Source organism: Lepidochelys kempii, chromosome 25 (genome assembly GCF_965140285.1).
Source record: "Lepidochelys kempii isolate rLepKem1 chromosome 25, rLepKem1.hap1, whole genome shotgun sequence".
Lineage (NCBI taxonomy): Eukaryota > Metazoa > Chordata > Testudines > Cheloniidae > Lepidochelys > Lepidochelys kempii.
Genome location: NC_136404.1, coordinates 4,340,891 through 4,365,092, shown reverse-complemented (window position 1 = coordinate 4,365,092; position 24,202 = coordinate 4,340,891). Strand labels below are relative to the sequence as shown.

Below are 24,202 nucleotides of genomic sequence, written 5' to 3'. Positions count from 1 at the left end.
AGCAGTATCTTTGTTATTCTAGGATAATTTATTACACAGAACATTTGAAAAACATTTCGGAGACAGGAGCCAGCCTACATTTAGAGTCTGGGAGGTCCTGTTACCCTCCAGCCTTCTCGCTTGCCTATCTTTGTAAAAGCAGCCAGAAGTCCTAGCGCCACACATGCTGAGGAACCAGTGGCATAGCTGTGAGCTGGGAAGAGAATGAAAGAAAGATATGTTAAGTTAGCAGTATAAAGTATGAGTAAATCTTAACACACTTGGATTTCTCTTTTGATACCGATATTTGACTACAGGCAGCCCAAAGGGCCGATGGAAAATAGAAATTTAGGATTTCTTTTCTTAAAGATACATGGTGTTCCTGCTTCCAACCCAGGCAGTTTTTGAGGTATCAAGCCCTTATCCCACAGACCCGTCTCCTATGTGAATCAAGTCCTAACTGCTTACTTTAGGAACTAAAATGTTCCCTGGTTTTTACTCCCATTAACTTGGCAGCCAACACAGCTAAGAAAAGTAGAGCCAGATTTGATTTCTTCCTGATCAACATTTTTTAAGTTCAAATCATATATACCTGAAGAAAACCCACTGAAGAAAATAGGGCTCCATAAGTATCCCTGAGGGCCTAACTGTTAGTGATGTGCAAGAGGCAAGAAATCAGCTTGTCTCTCAGAGTACATGGAGAATTTGCAGAGCTAGCAGCTAAATTAAGAACACCTCTTTACATGAAAAATGAGTTGCATTTGTTAAACAGTAAGCATGGAGCCCCATAGTTAATTGGTTACATCATCACATTTGAGATCAGAACTACAATTTAAACAGACATATTGCCCCATTAGCTAGGCTGCAGGTGCATTCAGCATAAAAACAAGCGCAGCCTTCTTTCCCTAATCTCTGTAAACCTTTCTCGGTTTGCTGAAGATATCCCAGGATGCACTACTGGGTTGCATCATGGATTGCAACAGGATTTCTGGTATCCAATGTCACAGTGATGTATTCTGGGTCATCTTCTATGAACTGAGGTGTCAAGAGAATTTCAGAGAAAAATAATGTCCGAGAGTAGTTAAACTCTGTTCTGTACCCACAAGCTGGCTTTTGGGGTTAACTCCATTTTTTTTTGCAGTTCATCTTTGAAGCTAGCTTTGGCCCCCCCGATCTATCAATGTTTATTTTGGTGCCAGACCGGAGCAGCTTAATTTTTTGGACCTTAACCAGTCTGGATTGGTCCAATGTAGCTCTTCTGAATTTGGCATGGCCTCCACTCATCTTCTGGGAGATGCCTTTTCCTGAAAGGACTGAATCTATGAGGGCATCTTGCCATTTTCCTTGGTGAGCAATTTGTTAACTGAGATGGGGTTCATTTCAGTGGCCCACTACAGGCAATTAAAGACTGATGTTTGAGAGATGTGCATATCACCATGATAACTAAACAGATCCAATTTTAATATATTAATCATATCCATGGACTAGATTCTTATGCATCAAACAATACACTTCCATGGGAAGGAGGTAACTTCCTTTATGCAGGGGTTTAAGAATTAGACAATTTTATAGAATTTATATAAATACATTAAAAATACTTCATGCTGTTGATACATTTCAACCTCTATGCTGACCACAACTTACTTCTTGCACCCAAGACAATGCCTGATGCACAACCTCCTATGAAATAATTCAGGGCATCCTCCGGATCCTCCCGGACTTGGGCACTGAGGCAAGTGGTCAATCCAAATACTGCTCCCAAAGTAGCTGTAAGGAAAAGGTAAATAGTAATGGGTACAGCAAGCAAGTAACTGAGATCTACAGAGCAGAAAACATGCTACCCAGAGGCCTGGTGCACCAGGAACAGCCAGAAAAGCTATGGTTTTACCTTTCTAAATATTTATCGCCATGAACAAATATCAGTAAGTCACAGAAAAATGGCATTTTCTAGTCAGGTGAAGCAGACAGCCTGACCAGCTGGATTCAGCATCCACACTCCCACGTTTTGTGTAAGCAAAAAGCTGCCAGAAAACAAATCAAACCATTTTTGTGACACAAGTTCCTGTTTGTTCAGATATACTATTACACCCCCCGCACCCGGGCAACTCTATACCCTCTCTTCTAAGTCTACTCTCTTTTCGGTGCACATTCTCCCCTGGGCATGAACTCAGAAGGGTGTTTATGATACAAGTCACAAGTCAGCCTATAGACTGTAAACTAGCATTACATTACAAGGCTCTACACCAGTTTTCAATTAGAAAATATCAATGCCAGTTCTTGCTAAAAAGAGCACTAGAGAACATGAAACTATCCCAACAGACTGAGCACACAACCCCAGCCTCCATGCTTCTGCCATCTTGGACCTGGGAATCAAAATACAGCATCTCATGCAGTAATGCAGAGCACCTACCTCCAAACTACTGGGTGGCCTTAGGAATAACGATCAACAAATTCCTTTTCAGGAGTGAGGACTGCTAAAGGGATTATTAGTTTCCTAACGTCACGAATATTAAACTCCACCCCACTATTCTGCACTCTTTCTTGCTAGCATTTCCCCCAATATACGCACTGAATCTTCTTAGGAAGTGTCTGAGGAAGGATTGCAACCCAACTAGGTTCAGTCAGCTAAGCTTCCTAGATGACAGACCTTGAAAAATCCTGCTTCTGGGTACATGCACTGCTTCCTCACTGCATAAGCATCCAGACACCTACTCCTGCCTATGCTTCAGAATGATTCATGAACCAGGGAAGGACAAGCATTCAGCCACCTAAGAGGCTTACTACAGTAGGCATGGATGCTTAGAGACAGCTTCCCAGACTGGGTCTCATTCAAATCCAGCTGGAGGGAGATGGTGCCACCCACCTTGTAACTTTTAGTTCAGTGGTTAGAGCACTCCCTGGGCTTTGGGATAACCAAGTTCTGCCAGATGGGGAGAAAGGATTTGAACTGGGGTCTTCCACCTCTCAGGAGGCTGCTCTAACCACTGAGCTATGGGCTATTCTGATGTGAGGTACTCTCAGTCTCTCCTGCTGAAGCTGTTCCACTGTGGATAATTAATGAAAAAGTGACTAAAGCAAGGGACTGGACCCAGTGTCTCCCACCTTCCAGGTGGGTACCCTAACCACTGAACTACAGCGTGATTCCCATTCTGTCTCTGGCCAAATGACTATTTCACCGTAGATAAACACTTAAGAGTCACTGGGTCATGCTTTCACTATTTATCCAGAGCACAACAGTGTCAACAGAAGAGACTGATGAAGTTTCACAACAGAAAGAAAAAGGAGTACTTGTGGCACCTTAGAGACTACCCAATTTATTTGAGCATAAGCTTTTGTGAGCTACAGCTCTCTTCATCGGATGCATACTGTGGAAAGTGTAGAAGATCTTTCTATATACACACAAAGCATTTTTTCCATGCATATAGAAAGATCTTCTATACTTTCCACAGTATGCATCCGATGAAGTGAGCTGTAGCTCACGAAAGCTTATGCTCAAATAAATTGGTTAGTCTCTAAGGTGCCACAAGTACTCCTTTTCTTTTTGCGAATACAGACTAACACGGCTGTTACTCTGAAACCTTTCACAACAGAATATCCCATAGTGCCTCCCTGGCTAGCTCACTGGCTAGCTTAGGCGAGGAGCCGCCTAGTGCGAACAGAGAAGCAAAAAGAGGGAGTTTGCCTGGGAACCATCCAAGAGGAGCTACGGTGAGTGCTGCACTGTGGGGCCGTGTTGTGAGCTGGTGGGTTGAATATCCGAGCGTCTGTCTGCTGTGACCATTTGTTTGACTGGTGCTAGTTGCCGGGACTGTTTGACCATGTGTTTGTTTGTTTGAAAAGTGTGACTGTTTGATTGTGTGGTGGTTTCTTTGAAAAGTGTGATTTGGGAGTGCTTTGTTCCAGGTGGGCCTTGAGTGGTTGATTGGAGGGAAGGCTTTGAGCTGGGGCAATTGTTTTGAGTCAGAAGCCTTATAAAAAGAAGCAGCCACTTGTGAACTGAGTGAGCTGCGAACAGAGGGAGTTTGCCTGGGGGCGGAGTTCCCACAGAATTTTTGCCTCTCAGGCTTCTGTGAGCAGTAAATACATTATCTGAAGAGGCTCTTAGAAGGAAGACAATATGGATAGTGAGCGATCAGTTGTTGTGACCTGCACAGGATGTGCCATGTTTGTCTTTCTCCCAGAGGACAGAAGTGACTTCATCTGTATGAAGTGCAAGCTGGTCTCCATATTGGAAGAGAAGGTTAAAGGACTAGAGATCAAAGTATCAACCCTGCGTTGCATCAGAGAAAGTGAAGAGTTTCTGGACAGAAGTCAGCGTTTGGTAGTGCAGGCACAGCATGCTGAAGAATCAGAGAGGGCAGTGCAGAATGGGGAAGAAAACTGGCAGCACGTGACCTCCAGAAGAAGCAAGAGGAGAACCCACGTACCCCCAGTGCAGATAGAGGTAAGAAACCGTTTTCAGGCTCTCTGCACAGGTACTACGGCGGAGATTGGTTTGGAAGAGTCATCCGAGGGAAGGGATCAGAAGGAGACCCCACTGACCGAAAGGCATGGGATGCATTGTGCTGGGGATGGGGGTTCCATGACCACCACTCCCAAGAGGAGGAGATGGGTGGTGGTGGTTGGGGATTCCCTCCTAAGGGGGACAGATTCATCCACCTGTCATCTAGACCGAGAAACTTGAGAAGTTTGCTGCTTGCCTGGAGCTAGAAATCAGAATGTGACTGTGTCTGATCAAGCCCTTGGACCACTACCCCTTCCTACTGCTCCATGTGGACACCAATGATACTGCCAAGAATGACCTTAAGCAGGTCACTGCAGACTATGCAGCTCTGGGAGGAAGGATAAAGGAGTCTGAGGCGCAAGTCATGTTCTCATCCATACTCCCTGTTGAAGGAAAAGGCCCAGGTAGGAACCATCAAACTGTGGAAGTAAATGCATGGTTATGCAAGTGGTGTTGGAGAGAGGGCTTTGGAGTCTTCGATCATGGGATGCTGTTCCAGGAAGAAGGACTGCTGTGGAGAGATGGGATCCACGTACCAAAGACAGGGAAGAGCATCTTCACAGGCAGGCTTACTAACCTAGTGAGGAGGGCTTTAAACTAGGTTCGCTGGGAGATGGAGACCTAAAGCCCTGAGGTAAGTGGGGAACTGGAATACCGGGAGGAAACACAAGGAGGAGGATGCAACAGGGGAGGCCTCCTGATTCATACTGAGAAAGTAGGGCCATCAGCTAGTTATCTTAGGTGCTTGTACACAAACGCAAGAAGCCTGGGACGCAAACAGGAAGAATTGGAAGTCCTGGCACAGTCAAGGAAGGATGATATGATTGGAATAACAGAGACTTGGTGGGGTAACTCACAAGACTGGGGCACTGTCATGGATGGGTATAAACTGTTCAGGAAGGACAGGTGAGGGAGGAAAGATGCAGGAGTTGCACAGCATGTAACAGAGCAGTATGGTTGCTCAGAGCTCCAGTATGAAACTGGAGAAAAGCCTGTTGAGTGTCTTTGGGTTAAGTTTCGAGATGAGAACAACAAGGGTGATGTCATGGTGGGCATCTGCTATAGACCACGAGACCAAGAGGATGAGGTAGACAAGGCTTTCTTTGGACAACTAACAGAAGTTTCCAGATCACAGGCCCTGGTTCTAATGGGGGACTTCAATCACCTTGACATCCGCTGGGAGAGCAATACACAGACAATTCAGGAAGTTTTGGGGGAGTGTTAGGGACAACTTCCTGGTGCAAGAGCTGGAGGAACCAACTAGGGTCCATGCTCCTCTTGACCTGCTGCTCACAAACAGGGAGCAATTGGTAGGGGAAGGAGAAGTGGGTGGCAACCTGGGCAGCAGTGACCATGAGATGGTCAAGTTCAGGATCCTGACAAAAGGAAGAAAAGAGAGCAGCAGAATACAGACCCTGGACTTCAGAAAAGCAGACTTTGACCCCCTCAGAGAAGTGATGGGCAGGATCCCCTGGGAGGCTAATATGAGGGGGGAAAGGAGTCCAGGAGAGCTGGCTGTATTTTAAAGAAGCCTTATTGAGGGCACGAGAACAAACCATCCCGATGTGCAGAAAGAATAGCAAACACAGCAGGTGACCAGCTTGGCTTAACAGAGGCCTGGTCCACATTACAGGGTTAGGTCGAATTTAGCCACATTAGGTCGATTTTAAAATGAATGCATCCACACAACCAACCCCATTCCACCGACTTAAAGGGCTCTTAAAATTGACTTCTGTACTCCTCCCCAGCGAGGGGAGTAGTGCTAAAATCAACCTTGCTGGGTCGAATTTGGGGTAATGTGGATGCAAATTGACAGTATTGGCCTCTGGGAGCTATCCCAGAGTGCTCCATTGTGACCACTCTGGACAGCGCTTTGAACTCCGATGTTCTAGCCAGGTACGCAGGAAAAGCCCCGGGAACTTTTGAATTTCATTTCCTGTTTGATAAGCATGGCGAACTCAGCAGCACAGGTGACCATGCAGTCCCCCCAGAATCGCAAACGAGCTCCAGCATAGACTGAAAGGGAGACACTGGATCTGATCGCTGTATGGGGAGAAGCATCTGTGCAGGCAGAACTCTGATCAAAAAGAAGAAATGCAAATATATTTGCCAAAATCTCATAGGGCATGTTGGAGAGAGGCTACAACAGTGAAACACAGACGTGCCGCATGAAAGTTAAAGAGCTCAGGCAAGCCTACCAAAAGACAAAGGAGGAAAATGGTCGCTCTGGGTCAGAGCCCCATACATGCCGCTTCTATGATCAGCTGCATGTCATTTTAGGAGGGGACCCTACCATTAGCCCACCACTGTCCGTGGACACCTGCAAGGGGGGAGTCTCATGCAACAGGGAGGACGATTTTGTGGAGGAGGAGGAGGAGAATGTGCAGCAGGCAAGCGGTGAATCCGTTCTCCCTGGCAGCCAAGACCTTTTCATCACCCCGGAGCCAATACCCTCCAAAGGCGGGATTCCCGATGCTGAAGCTGGAGAAGGCACCTCTGGTGAGTGCACATTTGTAACTACAGTACAGGGTTTAAAAGCAATAGTGTTTAATGTTTGATTGCCCTGAAGAATTGGGATGCATTCGCAGCCAGTACAGCTACAGGAAAAGTCTGTTCACATGTCTGGGGATGGAGCAGGAATCCTCCAGGGACATCTCCATGAAGCTCTCCTGGAGGTACCCTGAAAGTATTCTGGAATCATTGCAGCATAAAGCATGGCAGCGAATGGTCCTGGGTTTTGGTCACATTAGAGCAACATTCGGTCTATATCTTTCTGTGTTAGCCTCAGGAGAGTGATATCATTCATGGTCATCTGGTTGAAAATAGGGGAATTTTTGTAAGGGAACAGTAAAAGGACCGTGTTCATGCTGGGCTGTTTGCGCTTGGCTAAAAGGGATCATCCTGGAGAATAGACACGCGCTGGGGTGGGAGGAGGTGTGTGCTACACATCCACCCGAAAACCACAGCCCCTCCTTTTAAATGTGAAACTCAACCCATTGCTTGCCATTGGAAAGGATGGCGCTGCAGTTTGAAACCATTCCTACATGTTATGCATAAGAAGCCAATCCCGCGTACCCTTTACGTTACCATGGCTGCATGGAAACCAAATTCTGCTGCCCAGCCATGTGTGATATGTCACCATACCGGCAGGTGCTCAATATAAAAGGCAAAATACGACCTTGTACCTACAGCACATGTGCTGTCTGCTGTGAATTGCTTGATTCACTGTGAAAGTCTCCCTTTTGTTCTCAGAAATGTATTGTCTTAAATTTTACTCTCCCTTTTTATCTCCCCCCAGGTGCAAATGTTTCTAGGTCCCCCTATCATCTCCGTCCCTGAGGTTATCACAGATTAGAAGGCGAAAAAAACGCACTCGTGATGACATGTTTTCCGAGTTCATGCAGTCCTCCTGCACTGATAGGGTACAGCTGAATGCATGGAGCCATTCAGTGAAAGAGGCTAGGAAAGCATTAAGTGAGTGCAAAGAACAGAGGCAGGAGCATGAAGAGCAGAGGCAGGAGGCAATGCTAAGGCTAATGGGGGAGCAAACGGACATGATGAAGCGCCTGGTGCAGCTGCAAGAAAGCCAACAAGAGCACAGCCCCCCGCTGCATGCATTGTACAACCACCTGACCTCCTCCCCAAATTCCATATCCTCCTCACCCAGATGCCCAAGAACGCAAGGGGGGCGGAGGGAGGGGAGAAGGCTCCGGGCACCCAGCCACTCCACTCCAGAGGATGGCCCAAGCAACAGAAGGCTGTTATTCAAATAGTTTGATTTGTAGTGTGGCTACAACAAACCATGTGGCCTTGTCCTTCCCTCCTCCCCCACCCAGGCTAACTTTGTCAGTTACCCCCCCCTCCTTTTTTTTAAGAAAGAATGCATGGTTTCAAAACAACAGTTACTTTATTTCAAAGGGGGGAGGGTGGTTGGCTTACAAGGAATTAAAATGAACAAAGGGGGCAGATTTGCATCAAGGAGAAATACACACAACTTTCACACCGAAACCTGGCCAGTCATGAAACTGGTTTTCAAAGCCTCTCTGATGCGCAGTGCGCCTTGCTATGCTCTTCTAATTGCCCTTGTGTCTGGCTGCTCAAAATTGCCAAGCGATTTGCCTCAACCTCCCACCCTGCCATAAATGTCTCCCCCTTACTCTCACACAGCAAGCAGCAATAACAATGGGAATGTTGGTTGCACTGAGGTCTAACCTAGTCAGCAAACAGCGCCAGCGAGCTTTTAAACATCCAAAGGCACAGTCTACCATCATTCTGCACTTGCTCAGCCTACAGCTGAACTGCTCCTCACTACTGTCCAGGCTGCCTGTGTACGCCATGGGAGCAAGGGATAGGCTGGGTCCCCAAGGATAACTATTGGCATTTCAACATCCCCAATGGTAATTTTCTGGTCTGGGAAGTAAGTCCCTTCTTGCAGCTGCTCGAACAGCCCGGAGTTCCTAAAGATGCAAGCATCATGCACCTTTCCCGGCCATCCCACACTGATGTTGGTGAAATGTCCCTTGTGATCCACCAGTGCTTGCAGCACCATTGAGAAGTATCCCTTGTGGTTTACATACTTGTTGGCAAGTTGGTCCGGTGCCAAGATAAGAATATGCTTTTAGTCTGCTGCCCCACCACAGTTAGGGAAACCCATTGCAGCAAAGCACATCCACTGCAGCCATGACCTGCACATTTCCCAGAGTCACTACCCTTGATAACAGAACGTCAATGATTGCATTGGCTACTTGGATCACAGCAGCCCCCACAGTAGATTTGCCCACTCCAAACTGATTCCCGACTGACCGGTAGCAGTCAGGCTTAGCAAGCTTCCACAGGGCTATCGCCACTCGCTTCTCAACTGTCAGGGCAGCTCCCATCTTGGTACTCCTGCACTTCAGGGCATGGGAAAGCAACTCAGAGTTCCAGGAAAGTGGCCTTACGCATGCGAAAGTTTTGCAGCCACTGTGAATCATCCCATACCCGCAACACTATGCGGTCCCATCAGTCTGTGCTTGTTTGCCGGGCCCAGAATCAGCATTCCACTGTATCAACCAGCCCCACTGCCACCATGATGTCCCAATTGCCACAGGCTGTGCTTTCAGGAACGTCTGTGTCCATGTCCTCATCAAAATCGTCCTCGTGCTGGCGTCTCTTAGCCTGGTTCTGCATATACTCCAGGATAATGCGCGAGGTGTTTACAATGCTCACAACAGCAGCGGTCAGCTGAGCAGGCTCCATGCTTGCCGTGGTATGGTGTCTGCAGGAGAGCAGGGTTGCAGCAGAAGCAGTGGATGACGACGGATGCCACGAGAATAGATATTTATACAGAACGACGAGAGGTCCTGCGAGGTGGATTCATGGCACCAGGAGAGCAGAGTTGCAGCAGAAGCGGTGGATGACGACAACATGGAGAAATTTGCTATTGAGACAGAGCTCATTTACAAGAGCAGGCGAGCAGAGTTGCAGCAGAAGCAGTGGATGATGACGGTTAGCAGTCCTACTGCACCATCTGCTGACAGCAGCACCCAGGACACAACAGCAGGGGTGATGGTGATTGCAGAGCCATTGGCCATTATCTTTGAAAACTCATGGCAATTGGGGGAGGTCCTGGATGATTGGGCACTATATTTGCCTTTTTCCATCTGCCACGAAGTCACTGGGGCAATGCTCTGGAACTACTCCGCATGAAGACAGCCAGGACTCTGGTGTAGCATGCCCCCCTCAATCCTCTCTTTTCCAGGCTAAACAATTTTTTTCAATCTTTCCTCCTAGGTCAGGTTTTCTAACCTTTGATTTTTTTTGCTCTCTTCTGGACTTTCTCCAATTTGTCCACATCTTTCCTGAAGTGTGGTGCCCAGAACTGGACACAATACTCTAGTTGAGGCTTTAAATGGGCTGAGCAGAGTAGCAGAATTCCTTCTTGCATCTTGCTTACAACAATATATCCCAGAATGACTTTTGGTTTTCTTACTACAGTGTTACATGGCTGACTCTTATTCACTTTGTGATCCACTATAACCCCTCAGATCCTTTTCTGCAGTATTCCTTCCAAGACAGTCATTGCCCATTTTGTATTTGTGCAATTGAATATTCTTTCCTAAGTGTAGTACTTTGCATTTGTCCTTACTGCCTCGGATTCCCCCTCTTCCAGTCCCCCACAATTGAGTGCCCAGCTTCCAGCAAACCTACCCCAAACGCGCCCGTTGCTCCTCCTTCTGGTCTTTGTTCTGCTTCCTGGGCAAAAGGTGTCACCTGGTCGCATTCCACTCCTGGTTCTCAGGTTACGAAGGGTATTGGCCATCGCCTATGTGCAGACAGCTGCTGGGCAGCCTCACCTGCCCCAAGGCCTCAGTGAAAAAAATCACGCACCCAGTTCCCATCACCTAAGCACTGGTGCAGTACACAGGGAAACTGAGGCATGCTCAGTATTCGTATAAGACAGTAAGACTCACATGCAACATAACAAGATGAATAAAACCCCACTTTGTCACAGCGTGAGACTTGCTGGAGCCGAAGCCCGAGCCCCACCTGTTACGCCTTGTCTGTTTATTCTCTGACTAGAATAAATATATGATAAACTGTAAGTGACAATGATTGTCTGAAAATTTATGAAGGCAAAAACTGATTAAGCCTAAATTGAGTACACTCATGACTCATTTTCCAACCATACAATAACCTTCTGTATGTAATCAACCACTGGTTCCCCCTAGCATCAGTGCCACCTTCTCAGGAGTCCCTGATGAAACCCAGGGGACCTCTGACCCTTCTCTCATACAGGATATGAAGCGGGGAGAATTCTGTTAACTCTTGAGGTACCTCCCTATAAGCAAACAACAGATAGGGTAACATTACATCCCAGTCACTTGCCTGCTAGGTTGCATACATTCCTAGCATAGTTTTTAGAGTCCAACTGAACCTTTTGACTACATTGTTTGTCTCTGGTTGCTATGGGGCAGATATCAGCTGTTTTACCCCAAACATTCTCCATAATTTTCTAAATAACTAGGACATTAAATTTCATAGAATCATAGGACTTCACTAGCAGGAACCTCGAGAAGGCATCTAGCCCAGTCCCCTGCACTCGTGGCAGGACTAAGTATAATCTAGACCATAAATCTGACCTGATAAGTTCTCCTTTGGAAAACATACTCGGTTGAACACAGTGAACAGAGATGTAGCCACTGTGTCAGCCTCTATATTAGAGGCAGCAACTGGCAAAGTCTACCGGCAAAGTCCATTACTACCAGAATATATTTCTCTCCCCTCTGGACGGGCCAGGGCATCAGCCAAACAATATCCACAGCCACTCTGAAAAATGCTTCCTTGATTAGTAGTAAGGGGCCCAAGGAGCCTTTTTGTGGTGCCCCACAGGTTTCTTCCGCTTCTGACGTAAGTAACCAGACTCATTCTTTTACCTCATTCTGAACACTGTACCAATGAACATTGCTCTTTAACCTCTCAGATGTCCCCCTTGATCCCAAGTGACCTGCAAAACCAGTCATGGCCTAACATCAACTCCCCACATGATTAGCAGGCACAATCAATTGTTTAAGGCTCCCGAGGACTTCTATTTTTCTCCAGGGGAGCTTCTCTGAAAATTTTTCCCTCTTTTACAAAAAAACTTTCCATTTTCCTTATTTTGGGCCTTACTGAAGAGGATTTTCCTTATACCCTCTAGGGAGGCAGATGCTCTTTGCTCTGCTCCAGCACTAAGGCCTTGTCTATACTTTCAGGGGGGTTGACGTGCGGTGATCGATGCATCGGTAGTCGATATAGCCGGTCTAGTGAAAATCCACTAAATCAACCACAGATCGCTCTCCTGTCAACTCCTGTACTCCACCTGAACGAGAAGAGCAAGGGGAGTTGACGGGAGAGCGTCTAGTTGACGTTGCGTAGCGTGGACCCTGTGGTAAGTAGATCTAAGTATGTCAACTTCAGCTACGTTATTCACGTAGCTGAAGTTGCGTAACTTAGATCCATCTCCCCCCATAGTGCAGACAAGGCCTAAGAGTTGTCTCAGGTATGAGGCACGACTCCTCCCCCATCCTCCTTGAGACACTTTGCTATGCGCTTCTTAATATAGCCTGGAAGTGCCTCCTCCCCACTCAGCTACCTTTCCTTCCTCACAGTTCACATCTGGGAACTCAGCTATGTATTCCTTGTTGCTACGAGTCACAGAGATAAAAACAGGGACTCCCTCTTTACTCTGGGCTTCTGCCCCTCCCTCTGTGGTCTATGCTCACTGAACAGTCTGTCTTGTACATAGGAAACAGCAATATCAGCTGCCTCTTGTATAGTGGCAGGGGTTGTATCCCAAACTGCGGCTCTGATTTCTTCAGAGCATGTAGTCAGGAAGTGTTCCTGTGCAAAGAGGTCAAACAAATCATAAGCCTCTACCCCTTTGCCCACTTTTTCATTAAACCACACATTCTATACTCATTCTCTAGGACTCATCTAATCATTCCTTTTGATATTTCTGAACCTTCGCAACACAGCTTTTTTTAAACTCATATTTCAATGCCTCTCCTATGTCCATCTCATTAAACATTTGCAATGCTTTGCCCGAGAGACTGGAGATCAACATGGGTACCTTCCTTCCTTCTGCAATCTTGTGCAGCTCACATACTCTTTCAAAAGTGGTGAAATACTCTTCAATACAACCCCTCTATCTGTAGGTAGGTCACAGTTTATCCCAGCAGGGTGACTTTTGGGGAGGACTGCTTGCTGCTTGAGGATTTTATACCTGCATCTCCAGCATCCTGTGTTTGTGCTCTCTTCTCATACTTCTGCTCATCAAGCTCCATGGTTCGCCGACGTACAGCTTCCAGGGCTCTCTGCTTGTCACTCTTTGGCTCTCTGTGAAGCTTCCCACTTCTGAAGCTCTCATTCCTTGTCCACTGTATCTTCAATCTGACCAGCTCTAACTGTATGGCTGTTTCTCTGAAGGTTGTATCAGGCTGAATGTTTATGGCTGCACCCCCTTTTCTTTTGCTCACTTTGGGGGTTCTCTTTTGTTCTATTTCCCTTACCCGAAATAAACAAAAAATAAACGGTAACCTATTTTTGTCTGTTTCCAACCTTCTCAGAATCTTAGAATCAAATTCACCAGTGCTTAGAGTGTGATCCTTCGCTAACCAGCAAACTGTGTGTAAATCCTGCCACAACTACACCACTGTGACAGTTCTCAGGGTGCCCAGGGTGCACCTTCCTACTCCAACCCTCACCTCCAGTGAGAGAGAGAATTGTGTGGCAGAGCTCAAACTTTGTCCACGAAGGTCCCATGCTTCCAGGCAGTTTATGCTAGCCTCAGAGGCTCACTGCGACCCTCCACGTAACCCTTCTCCCTCTAGGGCCAGGGTACAGTCTACTGAGCCCTTTTCATCATAAGCCAGCAAGGAGGTTGGGGAGAGAACTCCTACGGGCTTATTCCAGAACAGTTTAACCTCCTGTCCTGACAGGGGCCTGTCTTCCCCTCCCAGGAGGTGTTTCTGTAGTGGCAGGTGGGGGGAACCCGGGCCCGCCCTCTACTCCCGGTTCCGGCCCAGGGACCCTAATGGCAGCAGCTGTTGGCAGCTGACCTTTTACAGCCAGAGTTGCTACATTTCCCTGGGCCACTTCCCCACAGCTCCCCCGGTTCTCTCTCTTAATGCTTTCTTCACCCTTACCTTAGGGCTCCCTTCCCAGTTGCTTGAGGGTGTTTCATTACCCAGCCCTTCAGCCGCAGTTCCTCCCTTTGGCTCCCTGGCTCTCTTTGGCCTGACTGGAGTAAGCCCTTTTATAGTATCAGAGGGGCCTTAATTAGAGTCAGGTGTTCACATTAGCTTAACAGCCTCACCTGACTCTTTGCAGGTTAATTGGAGTCAGGTGTTGTCACAGAGTCCCCGGGCAATGCTCTGGAACTGCTCCCTACGAAGCCAGTCAGGACTCTGGTGAAGTCTCCTCTCTGTGAGAAGACTGTCTTCAGGTCAAGAAGCTCACACAGCTTCCACCTTCCTGGGTCTGACCTTGGAGCATTCAGCATCCTCTGCCCCTCCGTGTGCTTCCCAGAGCGAGTCCGCCCAGGCGGGGTCCTGGGGAAGCCAGAGGGTCCTGCACTCCAACTTCGCAGTCAGACATGACTCTTAGCCAGCCAGTAAAACAGAGGTTTATTAGATGACAGGAACACGGTCTAAAACAGAGCTCATAGGTACAGAGAACAGGACCCCTCAGCTGGGTCCATTTTGGAGGGCAGTGAGCCAGACAACCACGTCTGCACTTCACTCCTCGTCCCCAGCCAGCCCAAACCGTCTCACTCTCCACTGGGCTTTGTCCCTTTCCCGGGCCAGGAGGTTACCTGATTCCTTTGTTTTCCAACACCTTTAGCTATCACCTTGCAGGGGGAAAGGGCCCAGGCCATCAGTTGCCAGGAGACAGAGTGTCGGCCATTTATATACACTAGCCCTTTGCTCTGCAACAATTACACCCCCTTATCCCATCACCTGGAGACTTAAGAAATGCATAGGGGAAACTGAGGCACTCCTACAGTATTCAGAGGAAACATTAAGAACAGTCCCACTTCATCACAGTCCACCCCAGTCTGGAGAAGCCCCTGCTCTGGTCAGTCAGGGAACAAAAAACTGCTTATCCAGTGGCCAGTATATCTGCCTTCTACTACTCTGCTGTACCCAACTGGCCTGGGTCTACCACAATTGCTTGTGCTTCACTGGGTGTCAGCTCCCTGACACCATCAGTCTGTTGGCCACCCAGACAATCGTCTCTGGCTAGCCAGCCCTTGCTTTGCCTTGCAGATTAACCAATAGATGTATCCCAGTCCCCAAGACCCTTTCCAGCATTCTCCTGTAGTATTTAGCCCCTTATCCACTAAGCACACAGAATTACTAGTCAGCTGTCCCCAAAAGAACAGCATACACAGCAGCTTGTTTGATTCAGCTCAGGATCAACTCCTGTCTAATATCACAGTACTGAGACAGATTTATAGTGAAAAGCTAGAAACTGGGACTGAACAGGGGATGAATCACTCGATAACTGCTCTGTTCATTCCCTCTGAAGCATCTGGCACTGGCTAGTAGGAAAACAGGATATTGGGCTAGACAGACCACTGGTCTGATCCAGCATGGCCATTCTTATGTATACGTTTATTATCACTTTTTTAAGATTTAAGAGAGAATGAGTTAGGATAATAGAAACAGAAAGGTTACATATAAAACAAAATCATAACATGATTCCTAGAAACCACTTAACTTTAACAGGCTAACCGACTGTGTAAAGAAGCTTATCTCACTCCAAATGTCTTTTGCAGCATTTCAATCAAGCCTGTTTGAGATCTTGTTTTCATGAACGTAAATAGGCTGTCCATTTACTTCCTCAGGTGAAAGATAAAGAGGTGTCTCTTTGCCTTCTGCTTATACCTGCAAAGCTCACTGTAGGTCTTCAGAGATAGTAGAACACACATTGCTTGTTTTTACCCCTGCGTGATCTTTTTCTGTTGATGCCGTATGTAAATAGGGCTTCCATTGCAATGGTTTACCATGTTTAATTTATATTTGATAGACAGATAAACATCTTACCTCCTGACTTGAAGAAACCTTGTTCTCTCTTTGGTTGGTGGCAGACTTTAAAACATATTTTCAGTACATATTCACAGCTTGTTAAATATTATCAGTACATACATCATGCAACAATTACAAGGATCAGTACAATATGAGCTTTTTAATTAGAAACCTCACGTGACATCATTACTGGATAAACAACATGAATGTAGTGTGTTAGGTATTGTTGATTTGCCAGGTTTGTTAACTGCTGTTACACAACAGTAAACCCTTAGCCAATTGGCATTCTGGGGTTCTTTGGGTCACAGTAAGTTCTTAGGAACTGATGATATTTGTGACCATCAGTGCTAACAAGAAGTAGGAAAGTATGGGATTTGCTTCCATAAAATTTTTCCCTCCAGCTCTGAAGAGTCCAAACTCTAAGGAGTAAGGCTTATGTCTACACCACACAGCTTTTAGCGACAGGGCTGTGTTGCTGCTGTTTGTTGGCTCTCCTGCCAGCGAAAAACTTCCACCCTGAATGAGAGGTGTTAGCATTGTCAGCAGGAAAGTGCTCCTGCCAACAAAGAGCTGTTCATGCCGGCGCTTGTCATCGGCAAAACTTTTGTCTTTTGGATGGGGTGTGTGTTTTTTTAACACCTCTGAAAGACAAAACTTTTGTCGTTCAGTTGCCAGTATAGACATAGCCTAAGTTATTTCAGTTTTAAGTTATACCTACAGAGAGTGTTGAATCCGGACAGCAGCTCCTTAAGCTATCACGTACAGTTACGGATATTAAATTATCCGCCTCAAAACATGTAATTTATACCCAGACTAATTTGACATTTCAAGAGCAGCAGTAGTGAAGAAAGAGTGAAAGGAAACACCAACTATAATGTCCTGAATTTACACTGCACCCTTCATACCAGGATCTCTAAGCCAGCGGTTCTCAAATGTTTGTACTGGTGACCCCTTTCACATAGCAAGCCTCTGAGTGCGACCCCTGCCTTATAAATTAAAAACACTTTTTAATATATTTAACACCATTATAAATGCAGGAGGCAAAGCGGGGTTTGGAGAGTTCGCAATCCCCCATGTAATAACCTAGTGACCCCCAGTTTGAGAACCCCTGCTCTAAGCACTTCACCAAAATTAATTAAGCCTCACACCACACAAGTGTGTGCATGTAAATATTTTACGGCTGTCAAGTATCAGAGGGGTAGCCTGTTAAAATACAGACATTCAGGACTGCCTATAAAGGCCTATACTTTAAGAACTTAAGTGTATTTTTATCACTTAGCTAGTTACATGGGTATAAAAACAAAGAATCAAAATCACAAGTCTGCCTGCATATGGGCCTTCTCTCACTAGGATAGTCTGAGGCCTTGTTCTTAGGCTAAGGCCTTTGGCTAAGCAGCAGGGGCAGCCATAAGCTGGGAAGCGAACAGTCACATCCTCACATTCCCAATGAGTCACATTGAAATAAGATGGTATTGGGCTGTTAGGAATACAATCCTGTCCTGATAGTGTCTATCACCACCAGATAAAGATGGTTAAAGAAAAAACAAAGTTTAATAGCATCCTGTCAGGCAAGAAATCACTTAATAGTTGTGGTTGTGAAATCCTCATTTCTGTATGTTTTATCTTTATGGCCCCCACTTTTCTATTGTTAATCTGTCTGGTTCTAATTGTTTCTGTCTGCTATATAATTAATTTTGCTAGGTGTAAGTTAATTAGGGTAGCAGGATATAATTGTTTATCATAGAATATCAGGGTTGGAAGGGACCTCAGGTCACCTAGTTCAACCCCCTGCTCAAAGCAGGGCCAATCCCCAACTAAATCATCCCAGCCAGGGCTTTGTCAAGCCTGACCTTAAAAATATCTAAGGAAGGAGATTCCACCACCTCCCTAGGTAACACATTCCAGTGTTTCACCACCCTCCTAATGAAAAAGTTTTTCCTAATATCCAACCTAAACCTCCCCCATTGCAACTTGAGACCATTACTCCTTGTTCTGTCATCAGCTACCACTGAGAACAGTCTAGATCCATCCTCTTTGGAACCCCCTTTCAGGTAGTTGAAAGCAGCTATCAAATCCCCCCTCATTCTTCTCTTCCGCAGACTAAACAATCCCAGTTCCCTCAGCCTCTCCTCATAAGTTTAGAGAATTATGTTACAATATGTTAGTTAAATTTCAGTAAAAGATTGGTTAAGGGATAGCTGAGAATATTACTATATAAACTGGGGTCAAACAGGAAGTGGAAAGAAAATTGGAATCATGTTTGCTAAGGGAGGGAATGGGACAGGTAATAGGGAACGGGGAACAGAGACACAGGCAAGACTCTGCAGCATCAGAACTGGGAAGGGGGATACTGGGGAACAGACTTTGTCAGCGTATAGAGATAAGCCTGACTGGTGTGAAGGGCTTTGGAATATGCTTTCTTGGAAACTAACCCCAATAAACATCGCATTGTCTGCACTTCGGACTTCTGGTCTTTTGCTGCTTGCTGTCTGCGTGACAAGAACCTGAGAAGTGGGAGGATTGAGGGAAAGCCCTCTAACATAGCCGTGTTAGTCTGTATCCACAAAAACAATGAGGAGTCCAGTGGCACCTTAAAGACTAATAGATTTATTGGGCATAAGCTTTCGTGGGTAAAAAACCACTTCTTCAGATGCATTGAGTGAAAATTACAGATACAAGCATAAATATACTGGCACATGAAGAGAAGAGTTACCTTACAAGTGGATTTTATGGATTGGAACTCAGAGGCCGAGTGGTGAAGTTTGAGTTACCTAATAGCCAACATAAATTCAGTGGCAGACCTGGGGACAGAAGCCAGGAAATCCGGCACTCAATCCCTCGCATAATATCACCAGACCATACCTGCCTCACCAGTCACTTTACTTGAGAGGCCAATAATTTCAACAATGGGCTGTCCATTTAGCTGAATAAAGGCATCTTTATACAAGAAACTCAGTTGCTGAAAGAAACAAGGTCTCCTTACCCATCGTGACAGTGCTCGTGGCTGCCGTTTGCACAGCCTTAAAGGCCGACTCAGGCTGGAACAATATAATATGATATGCCGAACCAATCAAGCCTATAAAAGGGAAAACAGTTTTAATGAGCAGCAGGTCAGAGCCTGTGCAGAAGCACAACCTAAACGCAGGTTCCATGAGCACAAAACATGCTTGTTTATTACTGTGCTTGGCCTACATGGCACAATGCGCACCAGAAACCTCTACTACTTCTATTACCACCAGTATTATGGACAAGAGACGCATTACGGGTGACATCCTGGCCTCATTTAAGTCAAGAGGATTATTGCCACTGACTTCAATAGAGCCAGGATTTCAGCCTAACCATCTAAAGCCCAATGTTATGCTTTGTTTGTGCTGTATCTCAAGCAATATGAAGGTGCAAGAGTAAAACTAGGGAACAAAATTAGATTTGCATTCAAAGGGCCTGTCATCCCCTGCACTGAAACTCAAGGAGATTTACAAGGCTAGTGGTGCAGCCACGCTTTTGATCTTCCACCAAACGCAAGATACGCATGGCTGAGTCATACTGATGCTACAGGGCAATTTAAAGGGTTTTATTTTAAATTGGGTTTCTAACCCTTTTTTTGCTTCTTTCTAATGCATACAGAAGGCCTGAAAGGTAAAGCGGTTTTGCGTTTTGTTGGGAAAGAAGGCAGTTACTCTGAATAGTCTTTTGTTGCTTGTGTTTTTATTTTAATAATATCAAGCCTGAGCTTTCTAGGCTTTGTTGGAGGACTTGTTGGGGGGCATCAGAGTTTACTGCAAGTCCTCAAGGCTCAATCCGGAAGGGTGCCAGGGACATGCATAGGTGCTTTGCTGGACTGGACCAGATTGCTCGGCACCATCCAGGATTCAGCCCTCACATTTTAAAGATGTTCACTCTTTATCAAAGACTCTTCATTAAGCATTCAAGTTAAATAGGTGTTAAATGAATCAAAAACTAAAATGAAAATCACTTCCCCTCAACTTTCAGGTTTCAGAGTAACAGCCGTGTTAGTCTGAATTCGCAAAAAGAAAAGGAGGACTTGTGGCACCTTAGAGACTAATCAATTTATTTGAGCATGAGCTTTCGTGAGCTACAGCTCACTTCATCGGATGCATACCGTGGAAACTGCAGCAGACATTATATACACACAGAGATCTCTGTGTGTATATAATGTCTGCTGCAGTTTCCACGGTATGCATCCGATGAAGTGAGCTGTAGCTCACGAAAGCTCATGCTCAAATAAATTGGTTAGTGTGTATATAATGTCTGCTGCAGTTTCCACGGTATGCATCCGATGAAGTGAGCTGTAGCTCACGAAAGCTCATGCTCAAATAAATTGGTTAGTCTCTAAGGTGCCACAAGTACTCCTTTTCTTTTTCCTCAACTTTCAGTCACTTATGATTAGGGCCCTCCCAAATTCATGGCTGTGAAAAACACATCATGGACTGTGAAATTAAATCTCCCCCATGAAATCTAGCTACTGAAGGGGTGGGGGAGAGGGAATGCTGGGGTGCCCCAGCTGGTGGCTCCTACCATTCACCGGGCCCAAACTGCTAGTCCACTGGGATAGGGAGGACAGGACTTCATCTTCCCCTGCATGGCTGCTCAGGGGCAGGAGGGGAAATCAGACCTACCTCCAGGTACCATCCTGGCTGCAGGAAGCTCTGTAGCTGCTGCCAGCTCTGAAGCAGCATGGGGAAGATCAGACCCACCGCCACCTCCAGAAATCACAACCCTTAAGAGGTGGTTGCTAGGTCAGTGGAAAAATTCTTTTGCTGACCAACCTGCATCTACAGTGGGGGTTAGGATCACTTAACGATGTCACACAGGGTGTGAAATTTTAGGTGTAATCAGGACTAAGATAGAGTATGAATTTAAAGGCCATTCCTGAAAAATTCCACATGTGAACACATGTGAACTGCATACTGCTACCACAACTTATTCACTGACCTAAACCAGCTATAGTTTTGCTTTACATTGCTAAAATAGCTACTGCAATCTGCCCCTGAAGTGATAACATGTCAGAGGTAGGTGAAGTGATCCCTTTACAATTTACAAAGCACTTTGAGATTATTTAGGATGAAAAATACTACAGATATGCAAAGTGTTTGTGCATTAATTAAAAGTAATAAACATTAAGAGAGCACAAAGAGGGATGCAGCATTTGACCATTCCCCACACAAAAATACTTCACTCTTTTCCTCTCTGAATCACCCCAACCATTTCACCATTAAAAGTCAAATATCCTTATGAGGCAAATGTTAATCTCTTTTTATCAATGGGGAAATAATGGCAGGGAGATAAAGCAATTTACCCAGGTTAATGTGATTTGCATGTTAAGAATGAAATAAAATTTCAGTAAAAGGGCACTAATTCATTACTTTCATGGCAAAATGACACTACTTAATGCACACAAACAGAGCACTTCTAACTTTTAGAAATGCTTTCACCAAGGACATTCAAAAGCAAATATTGCTATTACAGCACTACTTTAACCACCCTGTATAGTCTGTAAATTTTATGGTAAATACCTTAAAAATTACATTTAAAAGGGAATTTGGAAAACTATGTACAGGCAATGTGACCAAGGTTAACATTGTAGAATTTTTAACTTTTGGACTTTGCATCTTAAGTGTTTGACTTTTTCAGCCCTTAATACAACTTTAATGGCTACAATTTTTGCATATAACTTGCTTTAAGAAAGGGAGCGGGTCTCCCCAGGGCTCTTTGGACTGAGGAGTTTTCAAGCTGCCTTTCCTGGCGCCGGCTGCTTTTGTGAGACTTCATGCTTTGCTTAAAGCCCCAGCTCCTGGAGTCCCGCCCACAAAGGGAGCAGGTGAGGGCTCAGCTTTCATCCCATTTGGCCAAGACTACACTACAGTGGGGATCAAGGGTATGTCTTCACTACCCACTAGATGGGCGGGCAGCGATCGATCCAGCGGGGATCTATTTATCGGATCTAATCTAGACATGATAAATCGATCCCTGCGGGCTCTCCTGTCGACTCCCGTACTGCAAGAGGCACAAGCGATGGCGGAGCTACAGCAGTCGACTCACTGCGGTGGAGACACCCCGCTAACTTCAGCTACCTGATTCACATAACTGAAGTTGCGTAACTTAGATCGATCCCCATCCCCCCAGCGCAGACCAGGGCTGAGATCCATCCACCAGCAGTCGATTTAGCGGGTCTAGTAAAGACGGCCAAATCGACAGCCAATCGCTCCCCAGTCAGCCCCCTACTCTACCCGGGAGGAGAGGAGAGGAGTAAGGTAAGTGGACCCCGCCGGTCTCGACCCCAGGCACGTCGGCTGCAGCGGTGTTATTCATGTAGCTGGCGTTGCACCGCGTAGGTCGACTTAACGCGGTAGTGTAGACACCAGCCAGCAGCGCCGCAGCCAGAGGCGGGCAGGAGCCAGCCGGACACAAGCCGGGCCTCATACGGCTACGCTGCGGCGCGGAGCCGCCCCGCGGGTACAGACGCGGCAACCCGGCCGGCAGCGGAGGCTCGCGCTAGCCGAGCGCGGGCCCAGGCGGGCTCGAGCCATGGCGGCCAGCGGGGGCTGCGCGGAGGGGAGCCGAGCGGCCTGGCCCGGGCGGACGGGGCCGAGCGGGATCGGCAGGCTGCGAAGCCACCCCAGTCTCCTCACCCAGCGCGGCCCCGAGGCGGCCGGTGATCCAGGCCCTGCGGGCGCAGTCGGTCCCCTCCGGGATCTCCCAGTAGCCGGACATCGCAGCGGCCGCGGCTCCGCAAGGGCACGAAACAAAGCACCGCGAGAACTCGCGGGCCAGCTGGGGTCTCGCGACACCTTCTCGTTCTCGCGGGCGTTCCTTCGTCCCCCTCTGTGAAAGAACTTCCGCTAGCCGCCCGCGCGCATGCGCACGGCGAGGCCCGGCGCCGGCGCCGCAGCCGCGGGGCTGCCGCCGGTGCGAGGTGCGATTCCGGCCGCTGCCCTGAGGCGCAGCGCCCAGCTGCAGTCCCCCGGGGCGGGGAGGGTGGGAGAGGCCTAGCTGGCACGGATGCCGAGTGAGGGCCGTGGCCACAAGGGTCTTCGCAGCGCCGGCGCGGAGCTCTCGGACGTGGGTTTGGAAAGTCGATAGTCGATCCGAGAGAACCGCCGGGTGGCGATTGGCCGCCCGCGGAGCTGGAGAGTTAACCCGTCACGGGGGGACGTTTAGGCAGGAGGATGGAGGGTCCACGCGTGCCAAGCCTCGCTCTCCATCTTTCATTTCCCTGGGCGAGAAGAGAGGAGCGCCGCCCGCTTTCGTGGGGCATTGAGCCATGCCAGGAGTTTGCCGTTACAGAATCACTTGGGGCTCTGCCAAGGGCGAGAACTGTGGCGGCACAAGACCTTATATTTTGTAAAGGACTTTTTACTGTGCCTCACCCAGAGGCCGCTAGCTCAGGACCTGGAGTTGAAAGAAACGTAGGAAATAGGCTTTCCCACAATCAGGGTTTACTTTCCACAACATCAAAACAGCTTTGCGCAGCCCCGCCGCTTGCATCAAGAGGAGGCATTGCACGTTGGGATTTGAGGCTTGTATGGGTCATGTCATTTGTGTTCAAAAGAGTAGCGGCCATAGCCACGTGGGCACTGCTTTGATGTTGTAGCTCGTGCGCTCACCCTCTGGCCCCCTCAGGCTAGCAAAGCGTGATAGCATAAAGAACAGGAGCTCTTGTGGCACCTTAGCGACTAACCCATTTATTTGAGCGTGAGCTTTCCTGAGCTACAGCCCACTCCATCGGATGGATTCTGTGGAAAGTGTAGCAGACTTTATATATACACAGAGTATATATATATATACAGAGTGTGTGTATATAAAGTCTGTTGCAGTTTCCACGGCATGCAGCCGATGAAGTGAGCTGTAGCTCAGGAAAGCTCATGCTCAAATAAATGGGTTAGTCGCTAAGGTGCCACAAGAACTCCTGTTCTTTTTGCGGATACAGACTAACACGGCTGCTACTCTGAAACCTGTCATGATAGCATAAGCCTTCCTACCTCAAATCTATTGGTCGCGGCTGGAGGCTCGCTCCCAGGTGCAGCGTAGACATACCTGTTGTAAACTTGAGGAATGTGCTTGGGCCATGAGAAAGAGCCATCCTTCCCCACTGTAGAGTCTGTACATTAGTCCAGTACTGCAGCTGGGATCAGGCTGAAGCAGCTGGTGC

At 47.1% G+C, this 24,202-nt stretch overlaps 1 protein-coding gene across 1 annotated transcript; it reads right to left on the bottom strand.

The window, feature by feature from the left end:
• Positions 1–5: 5 nt before the first annotated feature.
• On the bottom strand, positions 6–22,856 carry NDUFA11 (NADH:ubiquinone oxidoreductase subunit A11). Its single transcript, XM_073323650.1, has 4 exons — positions 22,683–22,856; positions 19,016–19,108; positions 1,624–1,746; positions 6–193 (listed from the first exon to the last, which is right to left on the bottom strand). The coding sequence occupies exons 1-4, from the start codon at positions 22,762–22,764 to the stop codon at positions 81–83; spliced, it is 411 nt and encodes a 136-aa protein (XP_073179751.1). The 5' UTR covers positions 22,765–22,856; the 3' UTR covers positions 6–80.
• Positions 22,857–24,202: the final 1,346 nt, after the last annotated feature.